The sequence below is a fragment of the Rattus norvegicus genome, chromosome 7 (genome assembly GCF_036323735.1).
Source record: "Rattus norvegicus strain BN/NHsdMcwi chromosome 7, GRCr8, whole genome shotgun sequence".
In the NCBI taxonomy this organism is placed as follows: domain Eukaryota; kingdom Metazoa; phylum Chordata; class Mammalia; order Rodentia; family Muridae; genus Rattus; species Rattus norvegicus.
Genome location: NC_086025.1, coordinates 114,329,808 through 114,350,396, shown reverse-complemented (window position 1 = coordinate 114,350,396; position 20,589 = coordinate 114,329,808). Strand labels below are relative to the sequence as shown.

The following is a 20,589-nucleotide window of genomic DNA, read 5'->3' as shown; positions in this document are numbered from 1 at the left end:
TAACAAGATACCAGGCAAGAGCAAAAGTTGACCCTCCGTTTCTTTCGGGAAGTTTGAACCCTGCACCGTGCCAGGTGCTTTTCGGCTCTGGGACATGCAGCGATCAGCAGATGCGGAACGAGACTAAAACTCAACTGCAGAATTCCTCACATGCTTTTCTGTGGACCAGAAGGGGATGGGAGGGGAGATGGGGAAGAGAGAAGAAACAGAGAGGAAGAGAGAAAGGAAGGAAGGAAAGAAGGAATGGAGGGAGGGAGGGAGGGAGGGAGAGAGGGGGAAGGGGGGAGGGAAGGGAAAGGAAAGAAAGGAAGAAAAAAGAGGGACACAGAAGCCAGCAGATCAAACATTTAAACCATCAGAATAAAGTCAGAAACCACAACAGTAAGTGCTTAGCAGCCAAACACATTTATTAGTCTTTTTTCTTTTTTTCCAGGAACTCAAAAATATTTTGTAGTTATAATGTAAGCAACTGAGTTGCACATAATACAATCATATCTTTCCAAAATAAAATAAAATAAAAACTAAACAAAAACAAAATAAGCTGTTTAAAAGCCCAAAAAACCCTTCAAAAAACTCTTATATATGCATTACATCATCTCTCAGTTTTAATGAAATGACTACGACTTTATTCCTTACCACTCAACCTGTCACAATCTGAGAAAACACCACCCTTCAGTTTTGCTTGTTTTTGATATATATATATATATATGTATATATATATATGTATATATATATACTTTGAAATCCAGCATGAGAAATACAGTACCTGCTATGGCAAAAATACACATAAAATGCAACTTTTCAGCTTATTTGTACATTAGTAGAGTTTAACATTTTGTTTTTTTTTTTAAGTGAACCAGTGATTTTAAGTACCACTATACTAAAAAAGTAAAATAAAATATAGAAAGGGGGTCGGCCTGCCGTGCAAGTGAACCACCAAAGTGCCTAGTTTCTGTGTCCATGTTAAACCAGTAAGATGAGCAACTTTACCATACGGGAGTCTGACTGAACCTCTAGGTTAAAAAAGACAATGCCACATCCTTCCTTTTCTCCCCTCAAACATCCTTAAAACTTGTCACCTGCATTTTCAGTTGCCCATCAGAAGAGAGAAAAGAAAGCCACCAAAATAATATTGTAAAAGTGATTTCAAGTATAAGCAAACAAAACACTTATAGGTAACTTGCAGAGAGCATCGACATGTGCAGCGGTCTGACCTTTGCACAGGTTGTTTCTGCCGAGTGTTTCAGACGAGAGGACTTTCATGGTACCTTTCATTTGTGTGCAAAGTTGGAAAGCTGCCTCTTAAAACTTCAGCCTTTTTCTGGTGTCTTTCTCTGAACCTTTTGATTAAAGGGGTAAGGAGGGCCAAAGAGAGCAGAGAGGAGGTGACCCTGGTGTCACAAAGGGTTAAATAGGATCTCCCTCCACTTCTGCCACATCCCTAGGTCCTCTCACCTCTGGTTCAGCCTCTGTGATTTCTTACTGAAGGGTCTTTCACTACTTACTGTTTCCTGATTTGGTAGAATTAATTTCACTGTGTAAACATAGCCCCCTAGGATTATGGAACCCAAAGCAGCATTTGTACCTCCATCGAAAGGGAGAAAGATAAAACAGTCCAGAAACCTCTCCTTAGGTTGCTTTTTGTTGTTGGTTTTGGTTGCAAAACAGGGCTGGGCTGGGTCAGATGCAGAATGAGTTGCAAGCAGATAGTGGGGAGCGCTTGGATCTGCTTTATTTTCCCTCCCAGAGAAGTTTATTTTTAAACCTGTTAAAAATGTTCCTGCACCTTAAGTCGTGCTGAAGTTAAGGCCAAGGGTGCAGAATCTTGTGCACATGTGAGAGCACACTAGAGGTGCGTGCACCATTTGATGTCGTGTTGAGACCACTGCATACACTTTGGTCACTGGTGTGTGCAAAGGGTATAGTAGGGGAATGCCCCAGGAAAGAGGTGCAGACATCAGCAAAGCCCTTTGGGAACATCAGAGAGGGAAACAAGGGCAGGCAGAACCCCAGCGATGGGAGAAAGCACACTGATAAGCAAGGACCTCCAGACAAACAACAGAAGTAAAATGCAAGGTTACAGTGCCAGTCAGAAGATGGGCAAGGGATGTCTATCAGTTTCATCCATATTCCTCCCTCAAAGGAAGTCGTCACTAAACAGATCAGGGAAAGCACTTTTGACAACAGCTTCTTAACACATATGGATTTGAGTTAAAATGAGATAAAAGTGGGAGTCTTCTACTCTGTTTCGAGGGAGCCCAAGGTCTAGGAGGGCAGCATCTGTCAGCGTCCTCACAAGCAGCATGTGTCAACAAGAATGTCTAAGAATGTCAGCTTTAAGCTGAATTTCCTTCTAAGTAAGAAATACATTTCCAGAGCATTGCTGAAAATGCCACTGGACAGACTGCAAAATCAGGGACTAATCTCCACTGGGGATTAAAGAATCACACTAAAGAGCAAGTGTGTATATGTGAAAACACACATGCACATGCACGTGCACGCACACATTTCACATGCTCACACACACACGCACACACGCACACACGCACACACGCACACACAGGACAGAGAAGTCAAAGAGAAGTCAAGGTCTTGAGGTCCTGGGTACAAAACCTTCTTGAAGTCCCTGCATCATATATGGAAGAGAGAAATTCAGATCTCCCCATCCCCTACCCGGGGCCTTGGTGCTGGGATAGATGGTGTTAGTTAGGGCAGGGGTAGCCACTGGTCTGCTGCCCTGTACTGCAGGGAGAAGGAACACCAGGAGAGAATAACCAAACCACAAACCCAAAGCCATTCCACCGGACTGCTTTGCTTTTTTCTTCATCAACAAGAAAAGAATTCAGATCTGAAACTTCTGACAGCTTAACATGCAAACATCATATTTTAGGGCTATTTTCACAGCAAAGAAAATGTTTCAAAGACTTATCCGGTATTTACACATCCTTATTTTATAAAGAATAGCTCACAGATGTCAAGAAAGGGGGAGTGAAGGGTTTACATTGCAGGGGAAATATACCATGAGGTATCATTTTGTGTCAGACACTTGAAACATCAGGATTTTCTTGCTGCTGTTTTGCTTTTGTTTAAAGGCAATTGAACAGATTGGAACCCTGATACGATCATGTCTGTGTAGCCCCAACACAGACACAAAGAGACTGTGGTCAAGTCTGTCACTCATTACAGTACTGTGAACGTAACAGAGGTTGCTGGGTGGGAAACACTGACAGCAGGCTGAGCAACTCTGGCTTCCATAGTACGTGCTGTAATAATGCCTAGACCAGAGCGATGCAGGCGCTATGACTTTCCATGGTCCAACTCTATACAGGAATTGTAACAACAGAGAAAGTGTGAAAGAAAGCCTTCCAGTGTCCCACGACTCACCACACCACCAGCTCAGTACAGGCAAGGGAATCAGAGATCAGGGATAGCAGACATGGAAGAGAACAGCCCTCTTTCTCAGCTCATAATTAGGAATGGTACCCTACACAATGACTGAAAACAAAGAAATGTAAAAGGAGAGGATGAACTCTCAGGTCAGCAGAGTGTGGCATGGTTTCCTGAGCTTGAAAGGGTTCTGAGTTCAGAGAATACTGGAGCCTGTGAGCTTCCACAGCTGCCTTAGATTAACACTGCATGGCCAGTATCAAGAATCCTGCACCATAACGATAGACAGGCATGGCAGACCCCGCCCCCAATTTTGCTTGGCAATCAGACCTGCCCGAGGGTGGGGTCTGAGAGGTCCCTCTCGCCCTAACTCTGCTGACCTGGCGAGAGCCTTCTCTTCTTCTTTTCTTCCCTTCCCAGACATGGGGAATCCATGGACACAGAAACTTGAATACATAAGGACACAAACAGGCTTCTTTCCCTGCCTTCCCCCTTTCAGAAAATGCATAGTTACAAATTCAGGATATAAAATGGAGGAAGGATGACCACATTTGGACTTTTTTTTTTTTTTTTTTTTTGGAAAAAAACAAAACAAAACCACCCCCCCCCAAAACAAATCCAACAACCTCTAGTTAAATTCACATTTGCATAATAATACATCCCAAGGCAATGAGAGGAGTGAGTGAGGCCTCCCTTTGTCTTCCCTAATGAAGCTGAAGGAATCTAGGGAGCACTTTCCTGGGGGGGGCACTAAGGATGGTGGACAGGGTCCTTGGCATTCACTGGACGCTTCTTTAGAAGACTGGGGGTAGCAGAGGAGGTGGGGTCATTGAAAACAAACATGAAACATGAAAAGATTATAGATTTTCAAGTTTAACTACAACAGTTCTCAAAAACTACAATGGGATTTCAGAGGTTTCTTCTTTTTTAAACACCAGTTTCAATTCTTTCAAAACCTTTCCTTTGTGTGCAATAAATACCCTGTTCACAGAAATAGCAACATTGATGTGACTTGCATTTGGGAAATCATGACCTTCTAAGGCAGAGAGGGTTTAAAGAAAAAAAAAAAAAAAGCACCTTCTGCAGCACAAAGCCAGAAATGCCTTCTTCACAAGAATGAATGGATCACAAAATCACCGTTTTCTAATTCCAATTCTCTAGTGCTTATAGCGCGAGAACACACACACACACACACACACACACACACACACACACACAGAGAGAGAGAGAGAGAGAGAGAGAGAGAGAGAACACACTAAGGAATGCAGATGTAGACAGCTGACTACAGTGGAATTAAGCTGGGCCATGGCCTGGCTTATGACCTCCTGGTCCAAGACCCAGAATCCCTTCCACACAACTCACACTGTGCAAAATGGGTGCTCATGAAAATCCAACAGCTGTCCCTGGGGCTACCAGGAGACCCTCTGACAGACCGCAGTTGGTCTCTGGGCCGACAAAGGCACATTCAGAAGTACTACACTTAAGAGATTCCTTGGAAAGAATTAAGGGGAGTAGTGTTTTAAACACAAGCATTGTAACATAACCCCAAACTTCTAGCAAAAAGAAGTTTCATGCTAAAAGCCATCACTTGGTGAGCGAACATCCTACCTTTACAAGGTATGTGACCTCTTGAAGGATTCCCAAGGGTTGGTTTTGTTTTGCATAAATACCCCCTTTTGTTTTTGGCATACACATTCAGCATTCTACCACCTTTTCCCACGGTAAGGCCAGTCACAGAAAGTAAGGCTGCTCCATCTGCCTAAAGTCCCTTTACAACCTCCGGGAGTGGGTTACCCTTTCAGTGGCCCAAGAAAAGCATGTCCACCAGAAGGTCCAGGAAGCCAGGAAGAAGGGAGGGAGATATATGAAGAAGGGATTTCCCTTTTTGAAGAGGTCATCCCAACTTCCTGATACTGACTGGAAATGGGTCAACTGTTATTGGGAGTTTGTTTCCAGCACACTGACTCATACTGTGAAAACTAAGGGAGGCATATAACGCTCTAGGGAAATACTATCTCTTCCTTATTTAAAATAGAACACTTCTGGCTTATGAACGTATACCTGGTCTTTCCCCTCCTGTGGAAAGGTAAGTCTGTCACCATGAAGAACAATGCTGAGCTCTGCAGTGTCTGGTCAAGATAGTCTCCCCTGCCCTAGGCCATTTCTTGTTGAAAACAAATCTACTTGTGTACGCCGGACCAGAAAGAGCTATTTAAAATCAGAGAGGCAAACATCCACATTGGCATTCTCTGTCACTCTGCTACTATTTGAGAAACCATTCAAATGATGGAAATATTTCCCATCTGCTCAGGACCTAGTCAGGAGGGCCACATACATGAGAGGCAGAGGGGACACTGGGCTGGCAAGAGTTAGCTTTCTACTCTGACTCATAACTCCTTTTTCACACCGTCTTGTATCTTGTTCATGGCCTCCTTGTGGCCGTGTGAAGTGGGGGAGATGTTGTGGGCAGTTTAGAGAGGACTGATACTCGGATTCTGCTCTATGAGACAGGGTCTTTCTCAAACTTGCTATGTAGAACAGGCTGGCCTTGAACTCCTCAGAGGTCAACTTGCTTCTGCCCCTCAAGTGCTGGGATTAAAAGTGTGTGCCACCAAGTCTAGTCCAATATTCAATTTTTATTACTATCTTTTGTTTAGATTGCTGAAGTTGACAATTTTTTCAAATCTAAAGAATGCAGTGGCTACCCCTTTGTCAAAGTTAAGGTCAAGAAGAAGAATACGACTGTTGACAACTGGAGCCCTCTCTGATGACCGCACACCTTTGCCCTGGCCGTAAGCCTCTAGAGCGTTCTTATGAAGTGTAACAAATTTGAGGATATTCTGGGTTTTTGTTTTTGTTTTCTTGTTTCTCTTATAGGCTGATGATGTCTTCAAGACCCTGTCCTTGTAGGTAAAGAGCAAAGGGGGCTCTGTGTGGTCCTTGAAATCTAAGGGTGGACAGTTCACTTACACACAGGCTAGAGTAGGCCTAGCTGCACTCATAGAAGAAAAACATGATCGCAGAACAAGGTTTCTCTTTGCAGTGATATTAAGAAGTGTAGCTAATTCACGGACACAAAACTATGACAAGGCTTGGCAAAAACATGGAGAATAAAGTTTGGGGGTTTTTGTTTGTTTGTTTTAAAATCAGCTAAAAATGTGTCTCTTCTTCTAGTTGAAGACCTTATACTTAGAGCTAACAAAGTAACAACTGTCAGAGCAGTGTATGGTGAGTTTTACCTTTGAGGGCAGGGAAGAATGGGACCACTCAGTTGTGCCTTGATCCTAGCGTTGGCTATCTCAGCCAGACCTGCTGAGAGCATCCTGCTGACACTGGAGAGGAGAGCAGGCTTGTCTTAAGCATTTTGCTCAGCACAGACACTTAAGAGTCAAAATGGCAGAAGGTGAGAAAATAATTTAAAAGTACACAGCATCTGAAGTCAAAGTAGAACCTAGCTGTTAACCCTATAAACCCATTTCCCTTACAAGAGGGGACGGGGACAGCAACAGCATAGGGCTGTGTGGCTCAGGCACAGAGCGTGCTCACTACCATGGGCAAAGTCCTGGGTTTCCTCCCCAGCACAATGAACTACAAACAGGGAGTGAAGTGTCTGCAGTAAGGTAATGTCCAGTTTTTGGTAGGCACACTAGTAAAAGCCCTTCCAAATTCTTAGCAGGAATTCCTCTCCCTTTTCTTTCTCCCCCTTACATATTATCTTCCACATCACACTGAATCTTGATTCAATTCCCAATGCTACAGTCACAACAGAAGTGGGAAAATTCTTACAACACAAGCCATTTCAGTACAAAGTAACTGACTGAATGGGGAAGCACAGGGGACGTTTCATGGGGACACTGAGGGGAGAATATGGTTTTGAGTTGTTTTGTGGACCAGCAGTGCTGTACTGCTAAGTTCATTCCTGTAAATGCTGGAAATGGAAAGTAAGTTCAAGGATTAGGGGCTGGAAGGAGAGAGGCCATGGGGCTGTCCTCCTTCTTCTGTTTGTTTTAAAGAGGTTTCAGAGACCCGAGTGCATCTCAACCCTTAAATGGGGTAACAGCACGGGGTCTCACACAGTAGAGCTCTCCCAAGTGGTAGAAGACAACTCTTTCCCACACCCGTGCTTTTCTTTTGGCTATTCATGGAGGGCAGACAGAAACACGCCTGTGATGCTCATGAGACACATACATGTCTACCTATAAGAGTTAAAAAAAAAAAAAACCTAGTGTAAAACAGAAAGTTCATACTTACATGCTTATAATGTGTATAAAACAAATCTATATAATGGTGACTAGCAAGCCTCTGTATATATGCCAGAATGTGCTGGAAGGATATGCGTATTGAATTTTTCCATGTATAATGAACGAAGTCACCTAATGTCTCGGGAGACAGAGTTCTTGCTGAATACCATGGGGAGGGAAGGGCTTTCCACCTTCAAGACACCCCCACCACAACCTCTTCTCAGGTCATAGCCCATCAATAACAAAAGCTTCCAACAGGATGACAAATGGGCCAAGGGGAGAGGCAGGGAGAAGACAGAAAACAGGAGCTGAGAAGCAGGAGCCTTCCTCCACTGGCCCGGCACAAAGAGACTTTCCCCATGACTGTAACTGTCACCCTTCTACACATGGAGAAGTCAGCACCTATGGAGGGCACACAACATAGGAAGGAACTTGGCATCCCACATTATCAAGACAAAACAACATATTTAACTTCCTCGATTTTTGTTTATTTTGATTTAGCCCACTGCCTTTGGGGCCTGTCCAGAACCAATCCCATTTCCTTTACAGGCAAGCATCATACCAACTGTGGAATGGCTGGACCACATGCACACACACTCATCCTGTTTAGGAGTCCGGTGTATGTACGAAGGCACTAAAGCGGTTTTAGAGAATGCAGGCAACAACCCCACCCATTCACTTTACCTGTGGAGCTGGATTTTCTTTCCCACTGGGAAGCTTAAAGTTTGAAAGGAGCTGTGGCCATGACCTCTGGCCCCAGGAGGGAATACAAAAGCAGAATTCAACATTACCAAAATCAAAAGGAAACACTCCACATCTCTGCCTCCCAGGATGGGGATAGTAAGCAGCAGATCTTCAAAACAGCATTTAAAACAAGCAAACAGTAGCTGGGAGCTAAAAAAAAAAAAAAAGTAAAACCACTTGTTCCTCATTAGACTCTTCTGCTTTTTCCTCCTGTAACCGGTGGAGGCGAGACGCACACTCTTCATAAACAGAACAGTCCATAGGTAATTTTCCTTTAGTAATGCTTACATTTAAATTTTGCTTAAAAATTACTAACCTATATTTCCTAACTCTTTACAGAGATTCTCAGCAATCCAACAACGGCACTACCACAGTTTAGAGCCAATCCTTTAGCTTAAGCTATTGTTTCTTTCTTTATTCCTTTCTTTTGTTGATGGGGCTGGAGAGCCAGGGAGAAGAAGGGCTGCACTGGAGAACAGAGACATGACGGGGAGGTGGTCAGTCCAGCCTCATACAGAAGGAACAGCGAGGTGGCAAGCCTACTAATTGAACAAACACTTCCCCCAGTAAGTCATCACAATCTCAAGCATGGCGGTGACAACACTCAGAACATCTGAGCCTTCTCCCACAGTTGTTAAGATAATGAATTTACCTGTTGCTGCTAAATTGGTAATTTTTAAAAAATATTTCTATGTATTTTAAAATGTGTGATCCCCTGTATGATAATAATGTTTGGAGACTTTTCTTTTTACATTTTTGTAAGTAAAAATCGTTTAAACTTTTTGAAGTTTCAGGAACTTGTAAAAGTTTACTAACAGGAAAGAAACAGCTGTCTATCTAGGATAAGATACGATTAAATAAACCATCTTCAAAAAACTGGCTTCCTACCCTAGAATTCCTGAGAATGCTTGCAAATTTTAAAGCAGGAAAATAATGTTAAAAATAAAAAACAAAAACACTGTTAAATGCTCCCAGAGTTAGTCTTCATCTAAAATATATATTTATATGTATATATATATATATATACGCACTTTTTGGTCTTTTTTTTTAAGTTTTTAGTTTTTTTCCCTTTAAGCTATGATGGAAGAACATTTTAGCTTCTCGTGTTTATTTTTACATATTTCAAATCCCTCATTTATGTCTTGTAAACAAGAGGGGCTCTAGCACCCGGCTTTCACCGTAGTATCATAAGGAACTCAACTAAGCCATAGTGCAGGTCAAGGACCCAACAGGCAGAAAGAGGAGCAGGGGAAGAGAAGGTAGGCAGGGCCATGAACCAAGAGCGGCAGTGGACAGTCCCCACAGGCTCCCAGGATTCTGGGGACGCTAAGATTCAGCCTTCAGCCTGCAGATGTCTGAATATAAGCTGCGCCTCACGTGGACGTCATCACCTGTGACAGAGCTCTGCTCCAACACTGAGAGTCAGTGGGGCTGGAAGGAGACATTTTGTAGGGCAGAGGTGAGAGGGGATGGTGGTGATGGAAACCAGAGAGCAGGAGGAAGGCAGAGTCCATGAGAACAAGGTGTTGCAGGAACAAACCAGAACTCCAAACTCATTTGCCCACCCACCTGCCAAAGGCACCCAGATTGGCAAACACAAGTGCTCCTGGGAATGGTGCCATCAGTCTCCTCTGAAGCTAGGTTTATATCCAACAAGGTAAGCCAAGACGACTACAGAACTTCCCACTCACTGTCTTACAAAGCCACTTACATGCAATTTTGGGTTTTTTTGTTTGTTTGTTTGCTTTTTCCTATCCATACCCCTCTACCCACCTACACACCTACACAAAAGACACAAGCTGAAAGTTAAATACATTAGGCATTGTTGTATCCTTCACTGAAGATGCTAAAGAAAAACTCCCTTGTCCTCAATAGCAGCAAGTCACAGAGGACAGCAGAGGTCTGCTCCCATCAGGGGTTGGAATGGGCAGGTAATTGCTGGTACAGAATGTCGGCACTTCATGTTGAACAGACAGTACGATGCAGACTGGGATATCCACACAGTGCTAGCATGTTACCCGCACACATCTCCCCCGCCCGCCCGCCCACCCGCCGTCTATTTAGTAAGTAAGGATCCCCTTCAGGTTTACTTTCACTCTCTTCACAATAAGAAATGTGATATATTTTGATTCCAACATAGTACATACGTATTGATGATAACTGGATTAAACATTGCCTCCTGTTCGGCCCAGAGAACTACTACATTGATGCTTTTTAAAAAAAAGTCTTTAAATACCAAAATAAAAAAAACCCCAACATTACAAGGAAAGAAAAAAAAGAGGTCAAAACCAAAACAAGGTGCAATACTTAAGTCTTTGCTAAGTTATTTCTGCCTAAGCAAAACCACATACACAGGAAACAACACAGAGAAACAAAGGGAGACACTTGAAGTACACACTGGTTTAAGAACATTCGTTAAGTAAACGTTTCTGTCAGTGATGGCCTGGTGCTGTAACACGCCATGGCCTGGCACAGGTAATGCTCAGCGAGAGGAGCCGAGAGAGAGGAGCTGCGATGCTTCCAGGAGGCTGCTCATAATTTACTGCAGTTTTCCTCAAATGATCATGAGAACTAATAGATATAATTTAATTTGCATTACCTGAATCCTTTAAAAAATGATCACACCTGATGACACAGCAAAGTAGGAACGGTATTTCTGCTTTTAAAACATCACGTGATTTAAAAATTATTGAATCATCTATTCCCATTCCAAGTAGCAAATCAGCCTGCTCAGGACTTAGACCCCCACGTGCTCAGTGGCCCAGCAGCTGCTTATTTCACAGCACAGAGGTGAGCAGCAGCTTCTCTGAGGCACCTCCCGCTGGGCTTGGCAGTGCTCTGCTCTGCGGCTAGGTCAACAGGAAGCTGGGGACCCTCACTGGCTGCTGCTCTCATCACTGAAAAGCACCCTTCATCTCCATGCAGCCGGAAGAAGTGCTTGAGTTGCAGCGGCTCCCTGCGCTCCTGTGTTCTCATAGTCAAAAATAATAAAAAGCGGATGGCCGGCCAGCCAGCCTGCAAACTGTCAGCAATGCAGCTTTCTGAGAAATCAGGGTGGGGAGGGACGAGGAGGGCAGGACGCAGGCACACACACAAAGAGACAGAGAGGAGGATGCACGCAAATGCACATGAACACACGTGCACACACATACCAGAACGAGCATGCCTGGGCAGTTACATGTGCCAGAACACACTGGTATTTATCAACCAGCCAATCACAAAATTTTTCCTTTTTTTTTAAAGTTTTTTTTGTTTTTGTTTTTAAAGTGAGGCTCCGTCAAGTCTTCCCTCCCCCCTCCCCCAACAATTCTTTTGAATTTCCCTCCCACCCAAACATGGTAGACCTAAGGACGGAAACACACCCAGTGCAAACAAAGTTAAAAAGCTATTTTTTCAGTATATATGTTTCTTAGCAACAACTTCCATATAACATGAAAAAAGTGAAAAACTAGAAACTAATTTTTTTAATTTTTTTTTGTGTTTAAATTTAAATGGTATGTGTACTTGCTTCACATTGTCTTTCTAGGTTGGCGTTCATGATTCAAGTATTTCAAGTGTGATATGTTCTCTTTTTGGATTCATATTCCAAACGAAAAAACTGAAGTTTTAAGGGAGGCAACTATGTGCTCAGACAGTCTGTCAATGACCCACCTTTTTTCTCTCTCCGTTTTCTTTTTTCCTTTTAAAAATGTATTTATTGCAAGTTGAAAAAAAAAACGAAAAGGTCAAGTTAGTGCTGCTGCTGTTCCAAAAAAGGTCACGAGGTCAGAGTTGAAAGTTCTAAGTTCAGATTGAATCCGACCCTCCTCCCAGAAGGTCACCAGGTAGTAAAGGAGCAGGGCTGCCCATCCTATGGGGATCTTCCACCGTCGGGACTCCCCACAAGCTAGAAGAATAGTTTGGGGGGCCCCATAAGGAAGTGCCGGCAAGATCGGCCCCACTGCTGCCACCAGCGCTGCTGCTCCACTGCCCGAGCCCGGTGGACCCACCGAAAAGGTTCAGCGCAGGTCCAACGGGGTCTGCTTGGTTCTGGCTGGTCTCCAGTGACTGCCACCCTGTGGCAGGTGCACTCGGGGTTGCTGCAGGTGTAGGGGGCTGAGCTTGAGCCAGAAAGCGGCTGACTTCATCCTCAGTGGCAAACTCGGCCAGGATGGTAGTGTTTCCCAACACACACCTGGAGAAAAAAGGAAGAGAGCCACGTGATCGCCACTGCTGTCAGCCCTCTGCTACTGTGTTGTCTGCATACTTGGCTACAGGTGTGTGCTATCATGGTGTATGCAGCACTGGGGACCAAACCTAGGGATTTATGTATGCTACTATGTATGTATGCAAGAACAACTGAGCTATGTCTACCTGTATGGTGTGTGTGCACGAGAGGGACAGAGACACAGAGAATATAGAACAGAAGGGACATTTAGGACAACAGTATGACTCTGAGCAATACCACGATGTGTTGGTGGATACATCAGCATTTATTTGTTCATACCCACCACCAGCACTGACCTGCAGAGTAGACTGAACCCCACTATGGGCTCTGGTGGATTAGGCTAATGAATGCTCACAAGCTTCAACAAATGACACTCTAGTGAATGATGACAGGTGTCATTGAGGGAGTGGTCAGGAGTGTTACAGGAAGTTGCTGTCTCACCCTTTCAATTTTGCTGTGATTCTAAACTATTTTCAAAAACTTTGAAGTTTTACAAAAGCAAAAAGAAAGGTTTCTTTCTTTCTTCACCTCCCCCCTCCCTCCCTTAGCCCCACATGAGGCAAAGCAGCCCATCGGTAACAGTGGGCAAGCCCTTCCATCTGAGCATATGGACTTCCCGCTCTCACTTGTCTGTGCTCTCTACGGATTTTTGTCATTGCATCTGTGGCCAAAGGGAGTTAATAAATTGCTGTCCATCAGTTTGACAGTGGGTAGGAAAGAGAATGGTCAGAGGCTGATCCACTCTGTTCACATCAAGCAAAACGCTGCTACGCACAGCTATATTAATTTCTTCTTTGGCCAGGGTGTAGTGGTGCACACCTTTATTTCCAGTACTAGGAAGCAGTGGCAGGTGAATCTCTGAATTCAAAGCCAGCTTGGTCTCTATAGTGAAGTATAAGACAGTCAGAGCTATGTAGAGTCACTGTTTCAGACCACCAAACAAACAAAAATTTCTTATTTACATCTGCAACTGTAAATGGCTGAATTCTAACATGAAAAATAATATCATTTAGAATGTTTTGCAAATTAGGTAAAAAGACCGACACCTCAGTATTTGCAAATATCTATCTAACAGATTCTTTTGAGCATGGTTGTCCTTGTTTACTTCAGCAGGATGTGCGTGCGTGCGTGCGTGCGTGCGTGCGTGCGCCCGACCGGCCGCTGACTGCAGTACTTACATGTGCAGTGCAGTCTGGGCCTTGGCTGCCTCTTGTTTGGTGCTATATCGGATCAGGGCTGTGCCCTGGGTTAGGTTCAGATGGAATGTCAGCAGTGGGCCATGCTGCATGCAGATCGTTCTCAAGGTTGACCCATCAATCTAAGAGGTAACAACACAGTGAGCTGAGATGAGGCATGGGGAAGGGAAATTCTAAGACATTTAAAGAATGAGACTGAGACCCATTATTCCTATTTTATAAATAAGATGTTTCTGTATAAAAATAGATAAAAATAAAAACCTAAGATCTAATATATGGTCTATTTTTTTAAAGAGAGATGAACAAGTATGTGCTTATTTGTAGAGCTCAAAAGGGCAGAAAATGAGAATTAAAGTTACCACGCAAAGTTGTCAACATCATTACTAACATTTTAAAAAAAATATTATTTATTTATTTTTATTTATGAGTACACTGTAGCTGTCTTCAAAAACACACCAGAAGAGTATATCAGATCCCATTACAGATGGTTGTGATTACTACCATATTATTTTTTCTGCCTCCCCAGTAAATACTCTCACAGAGAGAGACTAGTCAAGAACACCCTGAACCTGACACTTAAAAATGGCCTAGTCCGGGCTAGAGAGATGGCTCAGCGGTTAAGAGCACTGGCTGCTCTTCCAGAGGTCCTGAGTTCAATTCCCAGCAACCACATGATGGCTCACAACCATGATGGCTCACAACCATCTGTAATGGGATCTGATGCCCTCTTCTGGTCTGAAGACAGCTACAGTGTACTTATATATAATAAATCTTTAAAAAAAATGGCCTAGTCCTAAAATTACTCACTTCAACAATGCCAGAGGATGTGACATACATACATATATATATATATATATATATATGTATATATATATATATATATATATATAAAGAGAGGACTACTTCCACCCCTTTTCACTAAAGCCATTAGACCAAGGGTTGTAGGGGATTGTGGGTAATTTCCTCAACCTAGGAGTTATATGAACAAACCTATTTTACTCTGAATGAATTTTCCAACAAGATCATATTTATTTATGCCTCCATCCCAATATTTCAGTTCACCTCACTGGAAAAGACATGCTATGATTGGGAACGACTTAGAAAGCTATGTAATGCCTCATAGGCAGTGGTGGAGCAAGTGCCTAAGAGCCCCAAGGCCATGGGTTCCATTCTCAGCACCAGTGGGAAGCCTGAAGAGTAGAAGCCAGCAGTTCCTGTTAGCTCTTCACCAAAACCCAAAGAAAACACTGCTGGCATATTATTCACCTGCGTGAATACATTATTAAATGGCACAAATGACTTTTCGGGAGACAGACGTTCTTCAAACACATTTTTGGTGATGAAAAATCCACTGCCCCATGTATCACTTCGCTTTACCAACAACTTAAACTAGGAGTGGTCTACTTACAAGGCAGCTCTAACTTTTTTTTTCTAAATATTCATTTATTTTGTATACGAGTGCTCTATCTGCATGTATGCTTACATGCCAAAAGAAGGCATCAGATCACACTAGATATGGCTGTAAGCCACTCACCATGTGGGTGCTGGGGATTGAACTCAGGATCTCTGGAAGAACGCATAGTGCTCTTAACTGCTAAGCCATTTCTCTAGCCCCAGCAGCCCTAATATTTAAAGAAATCAACTATTTTCTGATACAAACGCAGCTAGGATCACATTAATTTTATTATGCATGTAATATATATGCCCAGGCTCTTTTCAAAACTGAGTACCTCTTATTGGTTCTCATCCAAGCCACATTATAACCACTATATAGTGTGACAACTCTTTTTTTTTTTTCTTCCGGAGCTGAGGACTGAACCCAGGGCCTTGCGCTTGCTAGGCAAGCGCTCTACCACTGAGCTAAATCCTCAACCCCTAGTGTGACAACTCTTAAAAAGTAAGAGAACACGTAGCCCTGCCTACCTCTGCCTCCCATGTGGCATGCAACACCATGCCTGGCCTTAAACTGGGACCTGTGAGTTCATTAAGACAGTGTGATAAAGAATGTCTAATTCAAATGTGCCAGGAAGTAGGAGGACCCTTGTGCATTACTTGCCACAAATAGATTTACTGGGCAGATAAGTTTACAGCACACTGTATTTGCCCACAGAGAGTCCTAGCAGACATTAGTATGTTACAGGACTTGAGAACCTCACACTGCCACTTTACTAACTGAGCAATCTTTCAAGCTCCTGTTGGGAACATCTCATTCTGTGTGGTTGAAACACATCATCTTATTTGGTTCCAGATTCTAACAGGCATACCTATACCACACACGCCTCATCAGCAGGTCACGTGACCTCATTCTCACTGCTTATACAATCTTCTCATCTCTAGCACTATGAGGGTGGGACCTAGTGGTCATGAAATAAATGAGCTTTCTTTACAGGCTAGAAGAGAGCATCAGATCTCCTACCTCAGACATCTGATGTGGGTGCTGGGAACTATACTTGGATGTTCTGCATAAGCAGCAAGTTCCCTTAACTGCGGACCCAGCTCTCTAGTCCCATAAATGAGCTTTCATAGCTGGGCAGTGGTGACATATGCCTTCAATCCCAGTGTCTGAGAGGCAGGCAGCTCTCTGTGAGTTTGAGGCCAGCCTGGTCTAGGACAGCCAGGGATACACAGAGAAACCACGGGTGTGGGTGGGGCCGAAACAAATAAAATGAAAAAAAAAAAAAAAAAAAAAAAGAGCTTTCATGTCTGCCAACATCCTCTATTCTGTCTTTTCCCTTTTATTTTAGGCAAGAGTCCCATGTACCCTAAGAACCTGACCTCAGAGACATCTACCTTTGCCTCTCAAGTTCTGGAGACTAAAGGTATGTGCCAATATGGGCAGCTCTCTGTCTTTAAATAAAATCAAACCCTAGCTAGAAAACCACAAGAAAGCAAGGTTACCTGTGGAGTGAGATTGTGAAGAACCAGCCAGTAACTAGGACGAACAGAGCCACCATCACTCCAGGTAGAGGCTGCAGACAATAGGGGATGCATGAGGGGGAGAGAGAACGAAACACACTCAAATCACCAGGGCTCTCAGGGCACCACACAAGGACATTCCTATGCAGACCATAGGCTTCTTCTTTTTCTATACCTAATCTTGACCTTCGGGGTCTTCTCTGGTCCCGGACCCCAGTGAATTCATTTGCATATCTATGTTGACAACATTCCCTCCCAGTGTCCTTCTCTGTAATTGCTCATTTTTACTTCAAGTGCCCTAGAGGGGTCCTGGGTTCCTTCATCTCTACTGACTGCAACTTTTTAGTCAAAAATTGATTTTTCCTTTACCAGACAACCACACACTCCTCCATGTTCTATGTTGAACCCTCACCATGTCCTCTCCAAGGTGTTAAACAGCCATTCCTGCACAGCTGATCGTCCTTACCTGAGGCAATCCGGGAGTCCTGTGTTCCCCACCCCCTGACCGATCTGGGTGCTGTGCTGCTCCAAGGAGATGCCGGTTTGGGGTTGGTCAGGCCAGGAGGTGGGCGGGGCAGCGGTGTAGTGTTCCTGGAGGAGATGTGGTTTTTCCACATCTTGTTGGAGAGATGAGTGGGGTTGTGTCCTATGGGATCTGGGGACCACGTGGATTTGTAATCAGGGAACTTTGCTATGAGAAGAGAAAAGTTGGGAATCAGTCAGGCTAGATGCTCACCAATAGATACAAATTTTGTCTGTATATAAACAAATGTATACTTATATTTATAAATTCATAGTGCTAAGCAGGAGGTAATGTGGGCTCTATGTACTTTGTTTCAAAAAAAGAAATTAAAAGTAGCAGGAAGTATACATTTTAAAAGTAGCAGTATGAAAACAAATGTTCTCTGAGCACATTGAAAGTAAAATTTTAAAATGACTCTAAACTGATAAATTGTGTGAATTGAAGATTCTGTAAGATAACTAATCTCCCACTTCTTTTTTGGTTAAAGACAACTTGAAAGAGAAGATGAACTTATGGAGCAAGTATTCCAAAAAAGGTCAGGCTAAAAGCCAGGGCTAGAATGTTAATACCGATATAGAGTACTCTATAAATGCTGACTACACACACACACACACACATACACACACACTCTAAAACTCTTGCTTCTGCCTTGATACTTTAGATACCAACATTGATTTTAAATATAACCAGTAAGGCTGGGAGCAAGGGCTCAGTGGTTTGATTTGCTCTTACAAAGGATCTGGGTTCATTTTCCATCATCTACATAGTAGCTCACAACCATCACCAACTCCAGGGGATCCCATGTCCTCTTTTGACATCTGTGGGCACTAGGCACATATGTAATATACATACATGCAGATAAACACTATCTATCTATCTATCTATCTATCTATCTATCTATCTATCTATCTATCTATCCATCCATCCATCCATCAATAAATAACCATGTTAAAAAAACCATCAAGGGGTTTAGCTCAGTGGTAGAGCGCTTGCCTAGCCAGCGCAAGGCCCTGGGTTCGGTCCCCAGCTCTGAAAAAAAAGAAAAAAGAAAACAAAAAAAAAACAAAACATCAAATGATCGTTACTGCTTACAAAGCTTAAGTCACTGGAGAGCACTATAGGTAATTATCTTGTGAAGCCTCTGGTTCAGATGGGAGACAGAACTGGTAACCTTGGCAACAGCACATATGCACATCAAGGGATAGGCTCAGGAAAACAGGAAAAAGGAAACCCAGACCCAATATATGCGCCTTGTGAGGAGGATACATCCCTTTAGAATTTTCATGGGGGCTGAGAGATAAAAAGCCATAGGTACACTGTGGCTAAGCAAGCTGCAGTAAAGTTTCTATGAGACTAAGTACCGGGCTGGAGAGATGGCTCAGTGGTTAAGAGCACTGACTGCTCTTCCAGAGGTCCTGAGTTCAATTCCCAGCAACCACATGGTGGCTCACGACCATCTGTAATGGGATCTGATGTCCTCTTCTGGTGTATCTGAAGACAGCTACAGTGTACTTATACATAATAAATGAATAAATCTTTAAAAAGGAAAAAAAAAAGAGACTAAGACTAAGTACCCCCCCCCCCCCCCCAAAATAAGGAAAAGAAAAAATAAATTGCCTGGTGGAGGTAGCCCACACCTTTAATCCCAGCAGAGGCAGATGGATGTCTGAGTTAGAGGCCAGCCTGGTCTACAGAGTGAGTTCTAGGACAGCCAGTGTTACAGGAGAAAACTTGTATTAAAAAAACAAAACAACTCTAGGGTGAGAATGGAACAAGAGGAGTGCAGATAAAAACATGACTGTCAAATATATTCCCTCAGAGACAGGGCCTGGGGCCCAGGGGTAAGGGAGAGAGGAAACATGGAGGAAAACACTGTGATGGTTTGTATATCCTTGGCCCAGGGAGTGGCACTATTAGGAAGTGTGGCCTTGTTGGGGTAGGTGTGTCTCTGTCGGGGTGGGTTTAAGACCCTCCCTCATCCTAGTTGCCTGGAAGTCAGTCTTCCACTAGCAGCTTTCAGATGAACATGCTGAACTCTCAGCTCTGCGTTTACTGTGCCTGCCTGGACAACAATGGACTGAACCGCTGAACCTGTAAGCCAGCCCTAATTAGACATTTTCCTTTGTAAGACTTGCCTTGGTCATGGTGTCTGTTCATAGCAGTAAAACACTAACTAAGAAGGGACTGGAGTATGGCTGTGATAGGACTGACCATGCTTTTATTTGGAAAAATATGGATTTGGAAAGTGGTGGAATGCTTTAAATGGGGCTTGATGGGCTGTCCTAGTAGGAATATGGAAGACTTTCTTGCTGAGAGTAATTTGAACTGTGTAGACCTGGCCTAAGAAATTTCAGAGGAGAATTTCAGTATGTGGCCAAGAGACTGTTTTTGTGTTATTTTGGTGAAGGATAGGGCTGCTTTTGCCCCTGTGTTAAGATTCTACCTGAGGTTAAGGTAGAGATATTTATATTGATTGCACTGACAAAGGGAGTCTCAAAAAAGTCCAGCAGAAATTTTATTCTCTGGTTAAGTCTCATGAAGAACATTTTGAACAAGTGTAGCAAGCTTAGAAAGGAAAAATATAAAATATATGGTTCAGGTGTTAAAGGGGCACCAGGAACTGAAATGGAGCTGAATCCTGTGTTCAAGGATATTAAGTTGAATTAAGGGAGTGGTGACCCTTAATTCCCACCCAGCTAAGTTTAGGACCAGGCATGGTGCTGTACACCTTTAACCCCAGGAGATAAAGCCAAGTGGATCTCTGAGTTCAAGGCCAGCCTGAGACAGAGCAAATTCTAGGTGAAAAAACCTTAAATCCAACCTTGGTAGACTACATTTTTAATCCCAGTGCTCAGGAGAAATGCAGGTAGATCTCTGAGTTCAAGGTCAATCTTCGGGCTGGAGAGATGGCTCAGTGGTTAAGAGCACCGTCTGCTCTTCCAGAGGTCCTGAGTTCAATTCCCAGCAACCACATGGTGGCTCACAACCATCTGTAAAGAGATCTGATGCCCTCGTCTGGTGTATCTGAAGACAGTTACAGTGGACTTATATATAATAAATGAATAAATCTTTAAAAAAAAAAAGATGTAACTTTAAAAAAAAAAAAAGGGTTGGGGATTTAGCTCAGTGGTAGAGCGCTTGCCTAGTAAGTGCAAGGCCCCGGGTTCGGTCCCCAGCTCTGAAAAAAAGAAAAAAGGAAAAAAAAAAAAAAGAACAAGGTCAATCTACAGAGCAAGTCCCAGGACAGCCAAGCTTAAGCAGAGAGGGAGTCAGAAAACAGAAAGCTGGTAACAGAATAAGGGGGCCAAGTTCCAGTCCTAGTAAGCAGCAGAAGATGGCAGCTTCGGCGGCCATGTGGCTCTGGCTTTAGAGTGA

At 43.3% G+C, this 20,589-nt stretch overlaps 1 protein-coding gene across 16 annotated transcripts in view; it reads right to left on the bottom strand.

Annotated features, from left to right (window-relative positions):
• Positions 1-386: 386 nt before the first annotated feature.
• The window catches only part of Tnrc6b (trinucleotide repeat containing adaptor 6B), a 217,437-nt gene continuing 197,234 nt past the window's right edge, over positions 387-20,589 (bottom strand). For all 16 annotated transcript variants that reach the window (NM_138845.4, XM_039078367.2, XM_063262963.1 and 13 more), the window contains 4 exon segments: positions 387-12,546; positions 13,758-13,897; positions 16,674-16,744; positions 17,158-17,382. In NM_138845.4, the coding sequence (NP_620200.2) occupies positions 12,159-12,546; positions 13,758-13,897; positions 16,674-16,744; positions 17,158-17,382 (824 nt within the window). In that variant the 3' untranslated portion in view covers positions 387-12,158.